Below are 16,712 nucleotides of genomic sequence, written 5' to 3' on the forward strand. Positions count from 1 at the left end.
CAACACAACCTTGTTTCTGCAGCAATGTTTATTAAAACAACACCTGGCCTGACGTGAGAACGTCGCATAAACCATGCAAAATGCGATCAGAGCGGTCAGACTGAAACGGCTTTCCAGAAATGCATAGGATTTTTAAACCACATAAAAATATAAATGTAGTACAAAACTGTAAATTAAGTACACAACACCAGTTCAACTGAAAGCAGAAAATGTATGTGTTTTGGCCGTTCATTTACACGGCAACAGCGTTTTTGGGGCCTGAAAACGCAAACTTTTGAAAACAGGATTCAAAGTGCAAACTACGAAAACGTGAATTTGTGAACCGATGTCATGCACATGCGTATTCAGTCAGTTTCTTTACAGTGACATCGCCATCTACTGGCCAGACAGCAGAATACAGCATTTGTGGTCGTTTCCGCGGATCCGTGTGAACGGGAATCATTTTGACTACAGTGTCTTCTGTATGTGAAAAACGCAAAGGAAAAACGTTTTCCTGTATTTTAGTACATCATTGACGTTTAAACACACCCTCAGATTTCATGTTCATATACTTGGGTGCACTGTAAAAAAAAAAAAAAAAATCCCCATTAAATTTACGGTAAAAAACCGGCAGCTGTGGTTGCCAGAACTTTACTGTAAAAAATACGGCAGTAACGTTTCAGGTTTTACGGGACAGCACCATATAATTTAAAGGTTTATAATGTAATAATTACGGTTAAAAAAACTTTTATTTTACAGTTCATAACCATATAACTTAAAGGTTTATATTGTAATAATTACATGTACACTATAAAAAATATACGGTATAAACCCTATTTCATTAACTGAAATGTTAAATTACCGATTTATTGAAATACTAATATCTGTTATGAACCGTTGATATTGACAAGCACCAATCACAGTGGAGATGAGAGTCACGTGATGAATTAAAGCTCATCACAAGCAGCTTTTAAGAGGACAATACTAATATTTAGAAGGTGCACAGTTATGCACACAAACACTAAACGCCATCATGGTAACACACATGAAATTTTAAAAATGCAATAAACATTAATTTAACAACATCAGATGTAACATAAATCCCTAATGTACACAATTAATTAGAACAAACTAAGACGAAACAGTTATTTCAACGAAAATACATCAAATGCGAAGTGTCACGCAGGGAATTCTGGAAATGTCAATTTACTTTTTTTCACTGTAAATTACACAATGTTCTTTTTCACTTCCAAAAACTGTACATTTAACGGTATTTTACTGTAAATTAAATGTAAGGTTAGTCACCGTATGTTGTACGGAAACTTTCGGTTAACCAATTAACTGTTTTTCACCGTAGCATTTTTACAGTCTTTTACCGTTAAAATTACGAATTTTTTTACAGTGTGAGATTACAACTTCTGCAAACATTGACTGATTTTTTGAGTTCGTTGTATGAGGCCGATCACATAGATGTGACTGAGTCATTCATAGCGCCACCAACTGGCAGATGCGGGAAGACACTGCAGATGTAGGCCTGTGAAAGCATTCTTGATATCTACTGTTGCCATGGCAACTCGTCAAACTTTAATAATACTCTTGGGTGTATTTGAGGATCATAGCATGCTTCAAATTGCATGAAACTCGACACACACATTACGGTAGTCATCCAGCAGACATTAGCAACGGGCGTGGAGGAGCTCAATAGCGCCACCGTTTGACAAAAGTGTGTGGCTAGTTTTACCTACCAAACTCGGTACACATATTGATCTCATCGAGCTGGACAACTTTCTAATTTACAGTCATTAGCTCCGTCCAACAGGAAGTCAAATATTTTGGTTTGAATGTAGATTTTTTTTCTGAAATTAAAACTACTACTCCTAGCGAGTTTATATGATTCACACCAAACTTTTTTCAACATGATGACAATATATAAAAGATGCTAAATTGTGACCGGATATTGAATATCTCAAACGTCAATCGATTAAAATGTGATTAAAGTGATTTTAAAAGTCTTTTTACATTTACGCATTTAACCCTTAAATGCATACCCTGGGTCTTTAGCGACCCGAGACGTCATTCGCTCTCCTCCATTCATTTTGTAAAGTTAGACATCAACCTTCTTAGTTTTCCTCAATCAATCCATTTTAAACAACATAACAAGAAAATAATAATAAAATTATAATTGAATGCCTGTTTTTCCACTCGTTTTTTTGTCAAAATTGTATAGGGTCGCTATGACCCGAGGTGTGTAAGAGTGTACGTATTTTTTTCTGCACAATAATAAATTAATCTATAATGACGGAAAAAGTGTAATTCAGCTTTATTCCACAAGGTGGCGATGTCTGATACACACTGATGAAGTGACGTTTCACTCATAGTTACCGCAGGCAGAAAACAAAATAATAATTATAATCTGCAAAACTTGAAATGGCTCAGATTTCCTGCAGAGCAAGAACTGAACACAATCAGATATTACTGTCACTGATGCTGGATCTGGGGAAGAAGCTGTCAGTGAGCAAAATATTGATTTTCAAGACGTTGAAAATGAGTGTTGAGGATATGTGTGAGATGGCGAATATGATCCAGATGCAGAATGTACTGGGAATTGAGTTCTGACGAGGACAGAGATGATGGTGTAAAACATCTGCTCAAACTGAACCTCCACAAGCTCCAGAAGGGAACAAAATATGTATTTTATTCTTCTGTAATTGTTGCTCTAATATCAGGAGTTTTATATATTATCGCGTCAGGTATAGATCTATCCAAGTTAGACATAGATGCGGGTCACTAAAGACTCCAATATGTAAGAATGTTTGACGAAACAGTCGTGCATTTAAGGGTTAAATACTTTTTGCTTGTTGTGCACAGTTGCCCTGAAGCCCCCGGGGCTTGGGCCCGTCATCGCTGCTTGCGGCTATATTTATTATTATATTCCGTGGCGGTAACAAGCTTCCATAGACTACAGACATGTACGAATCTCGAAACACAGAAGGTCAGTTAAAGATACTTACAGTTGTCGCTTGAAGAACATCCTGTAAAATCCACTGGACGGCGTTCAAATCATGAAGGCTTTTAGCTCATGAATATACTTTAGGCTGTGATGACACGGACTGGACATTAATGCAAAACATCAAGAGTGCAAAACAGACAAAATAACACACACACACACACACACACTCACACACACACACACACACACACACACACACACACACACACACACACACACACACACACACACACACACACACACACACACACACACACACACACACACACACACACACACACACACACACACTCACACACTCACACACACACAAAAACACAATTAGCTTTTGGAATGGCACGCGTTCATTTGTGTGTGCGTGTGTTTTTGTGTGTATAAGAGAGTTTTTTTGTCTGTTTTGCACTCTTGATGTTTTAGAGATCTTCACTGTTGAGTCTTTTTTTCTGCATCCTGGCTGATTTGTAGATTATATGCACAAAAAACTCTGTATTTTCATATTTTTGCCAATTTCCCATTAATTTCCTATGGGGGTCATTTTTGACCCGAAGGTCCTGAGTGTGACTATTTTTTACGACCACTTAGACTTTTCAAATCCTGTCCCTTTTTTTGGTTGTTCCTATACCAAATACCAATAAAGTCACCAAATAAAAGTAATCAAAAATGTGCTATTGCATGATAAAAATGCTCAATGTGTCCACCGGATGGCACCGATCTCATTAAAAAAATTGCTTTCATGAGGCCCAGGCTTGACTCTAAAATGAAATACAGCTTTAATAAAAAAAATGATATACAGATAATCATTTTTTATTATATTCAATGGGAAAAAATGGGTCATAATTATTGCATAAATATTAAGAATAAATCATAAAATGACCTCAAAACACCAAAAAAGAAAATAAAAAATATTATTGAACAAAAACACATTTCATTGATTTTACTCAAATCTTTTTTTATCTTAATCCTGCCCTGAAGAACCCCAGAGGGATAAACTGTATTTGATAAAATTGAGTTGGACCAACGCAATTACATTTCATTGCATGAATTAGTTTTTTATGAGTTGGGGCTACACATATTTATTGGATGGAAAACCTACCCTCAATTAAATTGAGATTGTCCAATGAGTTTTTGTTTTGAGTGTGTGATTGTCAAATAAATATTACACTTACACAAAGTAAAAAAATCAAAATCACAAACCGATGAATCTGGGATAAGAATAAAAGAGAACAGAGGCGAAGGCAGTTTTCAAATATTATATTAATCTTTATTTCAGTTTTGACAAAATACCCATAAAATCCAAAGCTCCTACCTTTACAAAAATATGTCTTCTACAAATGTCCTCGGGTGTTTTCACGTGAGCGAGCGAGCGAATAAAACACAGTGTATGTGATAACTGAAGACTCGCTCACTGCCGCCCATCTGTTAGCGTTACGAGCGGTGGCGAGCCGATAGCAGCCGAACAACACGTCTTAAATTAATAATCAACTTAAATTAGCATTCCACAAATATACAGTAACAACATGATTGCTTTCCATTAACATCAAACAAGGTAGAACTAATGTACAGACGCTTCAAGTGCCGCCAACACAAAGCTTGATTATAAGATGATACACGAGAAAACGAGATGTTTTTGGTCCCACAGAATCGCACACGTTTATAGTCGGAATACAAAAGCACAGCAGCTCAGCGCGAGAGAAGGCCATGGAGATCTTCATCTGCGGACTCCGAAGTGCAACTGAGCGTATGAAGACGAGCCTGGGGGAAGAAGAGCCGGTCAGTATGAGCTCAGGGCGGGGGGGCGAGCGAGGGCGGGTCAGCTGTTACCTGATTGGACGCTGCCCAGGCGTCTCTGCAGCGCCTCCAGGCGGGAGATGTAGTCCGTGAGGGCGCGGTCGGGGTCGTAGTTCTGCAGGTGGGAACACGGTAAACCAGGGTCAGCCGCCACACTGGCATACCTGGAGATTACACATTTATACATTGTTATATCTAGGTTCCAATGTAATAGAATATAACTGAAAACAGTATCTATATTTGTGTTTTACATTTTGTAGTAAACTTGAGGAAATTCTAAGGAGAGGCTGTGTAAGTGTTTGAGACATTAAGTCTTTTGTCTTTATGCACTTCCTGACTATTTACCATGACAAGTTTAGAGCAATTCTGCCTGAGTGATTGAAACATTAAAGGGTTAGTTCACCCAAAAATGTAAATTGTGTGATTAATGACTGAGCCTCATGTGGTTGGACACCCGTCAGACCTCCGTTCATCTTCAGACACAAATGAAGATATTTTAGTGTAAATCTGATGCTCTGAAAGGCCTCCATTGGCTCAACTTTACACTCTCAAGACCCTTAAAAGACACTAAAGACTAAAGTTACAAAGTCCATCTCACTACAGCGGCTCTACAATAACTTTATGAAGACGAGAATAGTTTCTGTGCGCAAAAAAACCCTAAATAACGACTTATATAGTGATGACGATTTCAAAACACGGCATCATGAAGCTTTGAAGCGTTATGAATCAGTGAGTCGATTTAGCAGATTGAATCGCCAAATTTCAGCAGTTTGGCGGTTTGACACGTGTCCGAATCATCATTCGACTCACTGATTCATAACGCTTCAAACCGCTGATTCGACTCACTGATTCATAACGCATCAAGTTTGCTCACTGATTCATAACGCTTCAAACTACTGAATCGACTTTTGACGATGACGATATTTGCGTCATCGGAGGATTTTTTCCAGAAATAAAATGCATAATTCTCTCGTCTCAGGGGGATATGAGGGGGGAAAGTACCATAATTCCAATATACTACCGGGTTTCTACTGATACAAAGCCTGATGCTAAATCACTGAACTATCCCTTTAACTTTTTTAAAAATAATTTTCCAGGACAACAAGTTTTTCCAGGACATTTGACATTTTCTCTAACTTTCTATGTGTTTCCCAGGACTGGAAAATGTATCATACATTTTCCAGGTTTTCCAGGAAAAGTGGGAACCCTGATCTAGGTTCAAATGTAATAGAATATAACTGAAAACATTATCTATATTTGTGTTTTACATTTTGAAGTAAACTTGAGGAAATTCTAAGGAGATACGTCAGGCTGTGTAAGTGTTTGAGACATTAAGTCTTTTGTCTTTATGCACTTCCTGACTATTTACAATGACAAGTTTAGAGCAATTCTGCCTGAGTGATTGGATTAGCATCTCTGCGTTTGAGTGACACTGGTATGCTGATTGAATTACGGCTGATGAGACAGGAATGTTTGGGGTGTGTCTCTATTTTCCTATGTCTCCTCCTCTGCTGTATAATCCCTCCCCTTGAAATGTAGATCAAATACAATGTTCAACTGGCTTTAGTCAGACTTGGAACCTCAGCGGAAAGACAGCACGTTTTTCTCAATAAAGAATCCTGCCTGGAGACACAACACGCTCATAAACATCACACATGGACTCTACACTACACTGAATGATTATTAGTTGATTCAATGACTCGTTCATAAAGAGAGCCATTTACTTCATTCCTGAATTAATCAATCAGGTGAACCAATGATTCAATGACTCATTCATAAAGAGAGCCATTTACTTCATTCCTGAATTAATCAATCAGGTGAATCAATGATTCAATGACTCGTTCATAAAGAGAGCCATTTACTTAATTCCTGAATGAATCAATCAGGTGAACCAATGATTCAATGACTCGTTCATAAAGAGAGCCATTTACTTCATTCCTGAATGAATCGGCCGTTTGAACAAATCAATCAGTGCTGCTGCTGGTGTACCTGTGCTGGACTGATATTATGGTCTGGCAGTGCTGCTGGTGTACCTGTGCTGGGCTGATATTATGGTCTGGCAGTGCTGCTGGTGTACCTGTGCTGGACTGATATTATGGTCTGGCAGTGCTGCTGGTGTACCTGTGCTGGACTGATATTATGGTCTGGCAGTGCTGCTGCTGGTGTACCTGTGCTGGACTGATATTATGGTCTGGCAGTGCTGCTGGTGTACCTGTGCTGGACTGATATTATGGTCTGGCAGTGATGCTGCTGGTGTACCTGTGCTGGACTGATATTATGGTCTGGCAGTGCTGCTGGTGTACCTGTGCTGGACTGATATTATGGTCTGGCAGTGATGCTGCTGGTGTACCTGTGCTGGACTGATATTATGGTCTGGCAGTGCTGCTGGTGTACCTGTGCTGGGCTGATATTATGGTCTGGCAGTGCTGCTGGTGTACCTGTGCTGGACTGATATTATGGTCTGGCAGTGATGCTGCTGGTGTACCTGTGCTGGACTGATATTATGGTCTGGCAGTGCTGCTGGTGTACCTGTGCTGGGCTGATATTATGGTCTGGCAGTGCTGCTGGTGTACCTGTGCTGGACTGATATTATGGTCTGGCAGTGCTGCTGGTGTACCTGTGCTGGACTGATATTATGGTCTGGCAGTGCTGCTGGTGTACCTGTGCTGGGCTGATATTATGGTCTGGCAGTGCTGCTGGTGTACCTGTGCTGGGCTGATATTATGGTCTGGCAGTGATGCTGGTGTACCTGTGCTGGACTGATATTATGGTCTGGCAGTGATGCTGCTGGTGTACCTGTGCTGGACTGATATTATGGTCTGGCAGTGCTGCTGCTGGTGTACCTGTGCAGGACTGATATTATGGTCTGGCAGTGCTGCTGGTGTACCTGTGCTGGACTGATATTATGGTCTGGCAGTGATGCTGCTGGTGTACCTGTGCTGGACTGATATTATGGTCTGGCAGTGCTGCTGGTGTACCTGTGCTGGACTGATATTATGGTCTGGCAGTGCTGCTGGTGTACCTGTGCTGGACTGATATTATGGTCTGGCAGTGCTGCTGCTGGTGTACCTGTGCTGGACTGATATTATGGTCTGGCAGTGCTGCTGGTGTACCTGTGCTGGACTGATATTATGGTCTGGCAGTGCTGCTGGTGTACCTGTGCTGGACTGATATTATGGTCTGGCAGTGCTGCTGGTGTACCTGTGCTGGATTGATATTATGGTCTGGCAGTGCTGCTGCTGGTGTACCTGTGCTGGACTGATATTATGGTCTGGCAGTGCTGCTGGTGTACCTGTGCTGGACTGATATTATGGTCTGGCAGTGATGCTGGTGTACCTGTGCTGGATTGATATTATGGTCTGGCAGTGCTGCTGCTGGTGTACCTGTGCTGGACTGATATTATGGTCTGGCAGTGCTGCTGGTGTACCTGTGCTGGATTGATATTATGGTCTGGCAGTGCTGCTGCTGGTGTACCTGTGCTGGACTGATATTATGGTCTGGCAGTGCTGCTGCTGGTGTACCTGTGCTGGACTGATATTATGGTCTGGCAGTGCTGCTGGTGTACCTGTGCTGGACTGATATTATGGTCTGGCAGTGCTGCTGGTGTACCTGTGCTGGACTGATATTATGGTCTGGCAGTGCTGCTGGTGTACCTGTGCTGGACTGATATTATGGTCTGGCAGTGATGCTGCTGGTGTACCTGTGCTGGACTGATATTATGGTCTGGCAGTGCTGCTGGTGTACCTGTGCTGGGCTGATATTATGGTCTGGCAGTGCTGCTGGTGTACCTGTGCTGGACTGATATTATGGTCTGGCAGTGCTGCTGGTGTACCTGTGCTGGGCTGATATTATGGTCTGGCAGTGCTGCTGGTGTACCTGTGCTGGACTGATATTATGGTCTGGCAGTGCTGCTGGTGTACCTGTGCTGGACTGATATTATGGTCTGGCAGTGCTGCTGGTGTACCTGTGCTGGGCTGATATTATGGTCTGGCAGTGCTGCTGGTGTACCTGTGCTGGGCTGATATTATGGTCTGGCAGTGATGCTGGTGTACCTGTGCTGGACTGATATTATGGTCTGGCAGTGATGCTGCTGGTGTACCTGTGCTGGACTGATATTATGGTCTGGCAGTGCTGCTGCTGGTGTACCTGTGCTGGACTGATATTATGGTCTGGCAGTGCTGCTGGTGTACCTGTGCTGGACTGATATTATGGTCTGGCAGTGATGCTGCTGGTGTACCTGTGCTGGACTGATATTATGGTCTGGCAGTGCTGCTGGTGTACCTGTGCTGGACTGATATTATGGTCTGGCAGTGCTGCTGCTGGTGTACCTGTGCTGGACTGATATTATGGTCTGGCAGTGCTGCTGGTGTACCTGTGCTGGACTGATATTATGGTCTGGCAGTGCTGCTGGTGTACCTGTGCTGGACTGATATTATGGTCTGGCAGTGCTGCTGGTGTACCTGTGCTGGATTGATATTATGGTCTGGCAGTGCTGCTGCTGGTGTACCTGTGCTGGACTGATATTATGGTCTGGCAGTGCTGCTGGTGTACCTGTGCTGGACTGATATTATGGTCTGGCAGTGATGCTGGTGTACCTGTGCTGGATTGATATTATGGTCTGGCAGTGCTGCTGCTGGTGTACCTGTGCTGGACTGATATTATGGTCTGGCAGTGCTGCTGGTGTACCTGTGCTGGATTGATATTATGGTCTGGCAGTGCTGCTGCTGGTGTACCTGTGCTGGACTGATATTATGGTCTGGCAGTGCTGCTGGTGTACCTGTGCTGGACTGATATTATGGTCTGGCAGTGCTGCTGCTGGTGTACCTGTGCTGGACTGATATTATGGTCTGGCAGTGCTGCTGGTGTACCTGTGCTGGACTGATATTATGGTCTGGCAGTGATGCTGGTGTACCTGTGCTGGACTGATATTATGGTCTGGCAGTGCTGCTGGTGTACCTGTGCTGGACTGATATTATGGTCTGGCAGTGCTGCTGCTGGTGTACCTGTGCTGGACTGATATTATGGTCTGGCAGTGCTGCTGCTGGTGTACCTGTGCTGGACTGATATTATGGTCTGGCAGTGCTGCTGCTGGTGTACCTGTGCTGGACTGATATTATGGTCTGGCAGTGATGCTGGTGTACCTGTGCTGGGCTGATATTATGGTCTGGCAGTGCTGCTGCTGGTGTACCTGTGCTGGGCTGATATTATGGTCTGGCAGTGATGCTGGTGTACCTGTGCTGGACTGATATTATGGTCTGGCAGTGCTGCTGGTGTACCTGTGCTGGACTGATATTATGGTCTGGCAGTGCTGCTGGTGTACCTGTGCTGGACTGATATTATGGTCTGGCAGTGCTGCTGGTGTACCTGTGCTGGACTGATATTATGGTCTGGCAGTGCTGCTGCTGGTGTACCTGTGCTGGACTGATATTATGGTCTGGCAGTGCTGCTGGTGTACCTGTGCTGGACTGATATTATGGTCTGGCAGTGATGCTGCTGGTGTACCTGTGCTGGACTGATATTATGGTCTGGCAGTGATGCTGCTGGTGTACCTGTGCTGGACTGATATTATGGTCTGGCAGTGCTGCTGCTGGTGTACCTGTGCTGGGCTGATATTATGGTCTGGCAGTGCTGCTGGTGTACCTGTGCTGGACTGATATTATGGTCTGGCAGTGCTGCTGGTGTACCTGTGCTGGACTGATATTATGGTCTGGCAGTGCTGCTGCTGGTGTACCTGTGCTGGACTGATATTATGGTCTGGCAGTGCTGCTGGTGTACCTGTGCTGGACTGATATTATGGTCTGGCAGTGATGCTGCTGGTGTACCTGTGCTGGACTGATATTATGGTCTGGCAGTGCTGCTGCTGGTGTACCTGTGCTGGGCTGATATTATGGTCTGGCAGTGCTGCTGGTGTACCTGTGCTGGACTGATATTATGGTCTGGCAGTGCTGCTGGTGTACCTGTGCTGGACTGATATTATGGTCTGGCAGTGCTGCTGGTGTACCTGTGCTGGACTGGTCTGGCAGTGCTGCTGGTGTACCTGTGCTGGACTGATATTATGGTCTGGCAGTGCTGCTGGTGTACCTGTGCTGGACTGATATTATGGTCTGGCAGTGATGCTGCTGGTGTACCTGTGCTGGACTGATATTATGGTCTGGCAGTGCTGCTGCTGGTGTACCTGTGCTGGGCTGATATTATGGTCTGGCAGTGCTGCTGGTGTACCTGTGCTGGACTGATATTATGGTCTGGCAGTGCTGCTGGTGTACCTGTGCTGGACTGATATTATGGTCTGGCAGTGCTGCTGGTGTACCTGTGCTGGGCTGATATTATGGTCTGGCAGTGCTGCTGGTGTACCTGTGCTGGACTGATATTATGGTCTGGCAGTGATGCTGCTGGTGTACCTGTGCTGGACTGATATTATGGTCTGGCAGTGCTGCTGGTGTACCTGTGCTGGGCTGATATTATGGTCTGGCAGTGCTGCTGGTGTACCTGTGCTGGGCTGATATTATGGTCTGGCAGTGCTGCTGGTGTACCTGTGCTGGACTGATATTATGGTCTGGCAGTGCTGCTGGTGTACCTGTGCTGGGCTGATATTATGGTCTGGCAGTGCTGCTGGTGTACCTGTGCTGGACTGATATTATGGTCTGGCAGTGCTGCTGCTGGTGTACCTGTGCTGGACTGATATTATGGTCTGGCAGTGCTGCTGCTGGTGTACCTGTGCTGGACTGATATTATGGTCTGGCAGTGCTGCTGGTGTACCTGTGCTGGACTGATATTATGGTCTGGCAGTGCTGCTGGTGTACCTGTGCTGGGCTGATATTATGGTCTGGCAGTGCTGCTGGTGTACCTGTGCTGGACTGATATTATGGTCTGGCAGTGCTGCTGGTGTACCTGTGCTGGGCTGATATTATGGTCTGGCAGTGCTGCTGGTGTACCTGTGCTGGACTGATATTATGGTCTGGCAGTGCTGCTGCTGGTGTACCTGTGCTGGACTGATATTATGGTCTGGCAGTGATGATGCTGGTGTACCTGTGCTGGACTGATATTATGGTCTGGCAGTGATGCTGCTGGTGTACCTGTGCTGGACTGATATTATGGTCTGGCAGTGCTGCTGGTGTACCTGTGCTGGGCTGATATTATGGTCTGGCAGTGCTGCTGGTGTACCTGTGCTGGACTGATATTATGGTCTGGCAGTGCTGCTGGTGTACCTGTGCTGGGCTGATATTATGGTCTGGCAGTGCTGCTGCTGGTGTACCTGTGCTGGACTGATATTATGGTCTGGCAGTGCTGCTGCTGGTGTACCTGTGCTGGACTGATATAATGGTCTGGCAGTGATGATGCTGGTGTACCTGTGCTGGACTGATATTATGGTCTGGCAGTGATGCTGCTGGTGTACCTGTGCTGGACTGATATTATGGTCTGGCAGTGCTGCTGGTGTACCTGTGCTGGGCTGATATTATGGTCTGGCAGTGCTGCTGGTGTACCTGTGCTGGACTGATATTATGGTCTGGCAGTGCTGCTGGTGTACCTGTGCTGGGCTGATATTATGGTCTGGCAGTGCTGCTGGTGTACCTGTGCTGGACTGATATTATGGTCTGGCAGTGCTGCTGCTGGTGTACCTGTGCTGGACTGATATTATGGTCTGGCAGTGCTGCTGCTGGTGTACCTGTGCTGGACTGATATTATGGTCTGGCAGTGCTGCTGGTGTACCTGTGCTGGGCTGATATTATGGTCTGGCAGTGCTGCTGGTGTACCTGTGCTGGACTGATATTATGGTCTGGCAGTGATGCTGCTGGTGTACCTGTGCTGGACTGATATTATGGTCTGGCAGTGATGCTGCTGGTGTACCTGTGCTGGACTGATATTATGGTCTGGCAGTGCTGCTGGTGTACCTGTGCTGGGCTGATATTATGGTCTGGCAGTGATGCTGGTGTACCTGTGCTGGACTGATATTATGGTCTGGCAGTGATGCTGCTGGTGTACCTGTGCTGGACTGATATTATGGTCTGGCAGTGCTGCTGGTGTACCTGTGCTGGACTGATATTATGGTCTGGCAGTGCTGCTGGTGTACCTGTGCTGGACTGATATTATGGTCTGGCAGTGCTGCTGCTGGTGTACCTGTGCTGGACTGATATTATGGTCTGGCAGTGCTGCTGGTGTACCTGTGCTGGACTGATATTATGGTCTGGCAGTGCTGCTGCTGGTGTACCTGTGCTGGACTGATATTATGGTCTGGCAGTGCTGCTGCTGGTGTACCTGTGCTGGACTGATATTATGGTCTGGCAGTGCTGCTGCTGGTGTACCTGTGCTGGACTGATATTATGGTCTGGCAGTGCTGCTGGTGTACCTGTGCTGGGCTGATATTATGGTCTGGCAGTGCTGCTGGTGTACCTGTGCTGGATTGATATTATGGTCTGGCAGTGCTGCTGGTGTACCTGTGCTGGACTGATATTATGGTCTGGCAGTGCTGCTGGTGTACCTGTGCTGGACTGATATTATGGTCTGGCAGTGATGCTGGTGTACCTGTGCTGGACTGATATTATGGTCTGGCAGTGCTGCTGGTGTACCTGTGCTGGACTGATATTATGGTCTGGCAGTGATGATGCTGGTGTACCTGTGCTGGACTGATATTATGGTCTGGCAGTGATGATGCTGGTGTACCTGTGCTGGACTGATATTATGGTCTGGCAGTGCTGCTGGTGTACTTGTGCTGGATTGATATTATGGTCTGGCAGTGCTGCTGGTGTACCTGTGCTGGACTGATATTATGGTCTGGCAGTGCTGCTGGTGTACCTGTGCTGGACTGATATTATGGTCTGGCAGTGCTGCTGCTGGTGTACCTGTGCTGGACTGATATTATGGTCTGGCAGTGCTGCTGGTGTACCTGTGCTGGACTGATATTATGGTCTGGCAGTGCTGCTGCTGGTGTACCTGTGCTGGACTGATATTATGGTCTGGCAGTGCTGCTGGTGTACCTGTGCTGGGCTGATATTATGGTCTGGCAGTGCTGCTGCTGGTGTACCTGTGCTGGACTGATATTATGGTCTGGCAGTGCTGCTGGTGTACCTGTGCTGGACTGATATTATGGTCTGGCAGTGCTGCTGCTGGTGTACCTGTGCTGGATTGATATTATGGTCTGGCAGTGCTGCTGGTGTACCTGTGCTGGACTGATATTATGGTCTGGCAGTGCTGCTGCTGGTGTACCTGTGCTGGACTGATATTATGGTCTGGCAGTGCTGCTGGTGTACCTGTGCTGGACTGATATTATGGTCTGGCAGTGCTGCTGCTGGTGTACCTGTGCTGGATTGATATTATGGTCTGGCAGTGCTGCTGGTGTACCTGTGCTGGACTGATATTATGGTCTGGCAGTGCTGCTGGTGTACCTGTGCTGGACTGATATTATGGTCTGGCAGTGCTGCTGGTGTACCTGTGCTGGACTGATATTATGGTCTGGCAGTGCTGCTGGTGTACCTGTGCTGGACTGATATTATGGTCTGGCAGTGCTGCTGCTGGTGTACCTGTGCTGGATTGATATTATGGTCTGGCAGTGCTGCTGGTGTACCTGTGCTGGACTGATATTATGGTCTGGCAGTGCTGCTGCTGGTGTACCTGTGCTGGACTGATATTATGGTCTGGCAGTGCTGCTGGTGTACCTGTGCTGGACTGATATTATGGTCTGGCAGTGCTGCTGGTGTACCTGTGCTGGACTGATATTATGGTCTGGCAGTGCTGCTGGTGTACCTGTGCTGGACTGATATTATGGTCTGGCAGTGCTGCTGCTGGTGTACCTGTGCTGGACTGATATTATGGTCTGGCAGTGCTGCTGGTGTACCTGTGCTGGACTGATATTATGGTCTGGCAGTGCTGCTGCTGGTGTAACTGTGCTGGACTGATATTATGGTCTGGCAGTGCTGCTGGTGTACCTGTGCTGGATTGATATTATGGTCTGGCAGTGCTGCTGGTGTACCTGTGCTGGACTGATATTATGGTCTGGCAGTGCTGCTGCTGGTGTACCTGTGCTGGATTGATATTATGGTCTGGCAGTGCTGCTGGTGTACCTGTGCTGGACTGATATTATGGTCTGGCAGTGCTGCTGGTGTACCTGTGCTGGACTGATATTATGGTCTGGCAGTGCTGCTGCTGGTGTACCTGTGCTGGATTGATATTATGGTCTGGCAGTGCTGCTGGTGTACCTGTGCTGGACTGATATTATGGTCTGGCAGTGCTGCTGCTGGTGTACCTGTGCTGGACTGATATTATGGTCTGGCAGTGCTGCTGGTGTACCTGTGCTGGACTGATATTATGGTCTGGCAGTGCTGCTGCTGGTGTACCTGTGCTGGACTGATATTATGGTCTGGCAGTGCTGCTGGTGTACCTGTGCTGGACTGATATTATGGTCTGGCAGTGCTGCTGCTGGTGTACCTGTGCTGGACTGATATTATGGTCTGGCAGTGATGATGCTGGTGTACCTGTGCTGGACTGATATTATGGTCTGGCAGTGCTGCTGGTGTACCTGTGCTGGACTGATATTATGGTCTGGCAGTGCTGCTGCTGGTGTACCTGTGCTGGACTGATATTATGGTCTGGCAGTGCTGCTGGTGTACCTGTGCTGGACTGATATTATGGTCTGGCAGTGCTGCTGCTGGTGTACCTGTGCTGGACTGATATTATGGTCTGGCAGTGCTGCTGCTGGTGTACCTGTGCTGGACTGATATTATGGTCTGGCAGTGCTGCTGGTGTACCTGTGCTGGACTGATATTATGGTCTGGCAGTGCTGCTGCTGGTGTACCTGTGCTGGATTGATATTATGGTCTGGCAGTGCTGCTGGTGTACCTGTGCTGGACTGATATTATGGTCTGGCAGTGCTGCTGGTGTACCTGTGCTGGACTGATATTATGGTCTGGCAGTGCTGCTGCTGGTGTACCTGTGCTGGATTGATATTATGGTCTGGCAGTGCTGCTGGTGTACCTGTGCTGGACTGATATTATGGTCTGGCAGTGCTGCTGCTGGTGTACCTGTGCTGGACTGATATTATGGTCTGGCAGTGCTGCTGGTGTACCTGTGCTGGACTGAAGCCGTGGAGCGGGGGGAATCTCGTCCTGTGCGGCCGCGGCTGGTGGCTCGCCTCTCTCTGAACACCTCCACTCCGCCGGGGTGCAGGAATGAAGACTCGCTCCTCACATCCACACCTGAACACACACACACACACTTCATCAGAGAACGCTGACATCATCACTACACACACTCCTGATGTGCTGATGGGCGGCACCTGTGATCTGGCTGAGGCCGTTCCGGCTCACGAGCGGCGAGGTCACGGCTCCTCCGGCTCTCTGCCATCTCCTCACCAGAAACCTCATCCTGCGGGAGACAGAGCGAGGTCACACGGGGTCACACGACCTCTGACCTCACGGGTCACATTACACAACTCGCTCTCAGTGGCTCTGGATCTACACTAATGGGCTCGTTAGATGAGGAAAACACTATCATTCATTACATCAGAACATTATCAAATTCAAATAACAAATCATTTAATAATCAAAACAAATCAATCAAAATAAAAGCTTACCAAAAAATTAATTAAACCATAAAATTATCAAATTAAAATAAATCATTTAGAAATAAAAACAACAAATCAAAATAAAACACCCACCAAAACATTATTAAATCAGAAAAATTTAAAATTTATGTTTTTAAATAAAACAAATCAATTAGAATGAAACACCCAAAATAATAAAATAAAATAAATAAATAAATTTTTTAATTCAAACAAAAAAATAAAAATGAAACACTATAAAAACACTATACAGGTGAACCAATGATTCAATGACTCGTTCATAAAGAGAGCCATTTACTTCATTCCTGAATGAATCGGCCGTTTGAACAAATCAATCAGTGCTGGTGTACCTGTAAAATTCATTGGTTCACCAATAAAGTCAAA

The 16,712-nt window shown here is 45.8% G+C and overlaps 1 protein-coding gene across 5 annotated transcripts in view; it reads right to left on the bottom strand.

Annotated features, from left to right (window-relative positions):
- Window positions 1–4,224: 4,224 nt before the first annotated feature.
- akap9 (A kinase (PRKA) anchor protein 9) overlaps window positions 4,225–16,712 on the bottom strand; it is a 205,683-nt gene continuing 193,195 nt past the window's right edge. For all 5 annotated transcript variants that reach the window (XM_079828322.1, XM_079828321.1, XM_079828323.1 and 2 more), the window contains 4 exons: window positions 16,044–16,132; window positions 15,834–15,963; window positions 4,811–4,941; window positions 4,225–4,741 (listed from right to left, as the gene is read on the bottom strand). In XM_079828322.1, the coding sequence (XP_079684448.1) occupies window positions 4,698–4,741; window positions 4,811–4,941; window positions 15,834–15,963; window positions 16,044–16,132 (394 nt within the window). In that variant the 3' untranslated portion in view covers window positions 4,225–4,697. The remainder of the gene's footprint in view (window positions 4,742–4,810; window positions 4,942–15,833; window positions 15,964–16,043; window positions 16,133–16,712) is intronic.

The sequence above is a fragment of the Gobio gobio genome, assembly GCF_949357685.1.
Source record: "Gobio gobio genome assembly, chromosome: 11".
Taxonomy (NCBI): Eukaryota; Metazoa; Chordata; class Actinopteri; order Cypriniformes; family Gobionidae; genus Gobio; species Gobio gobio.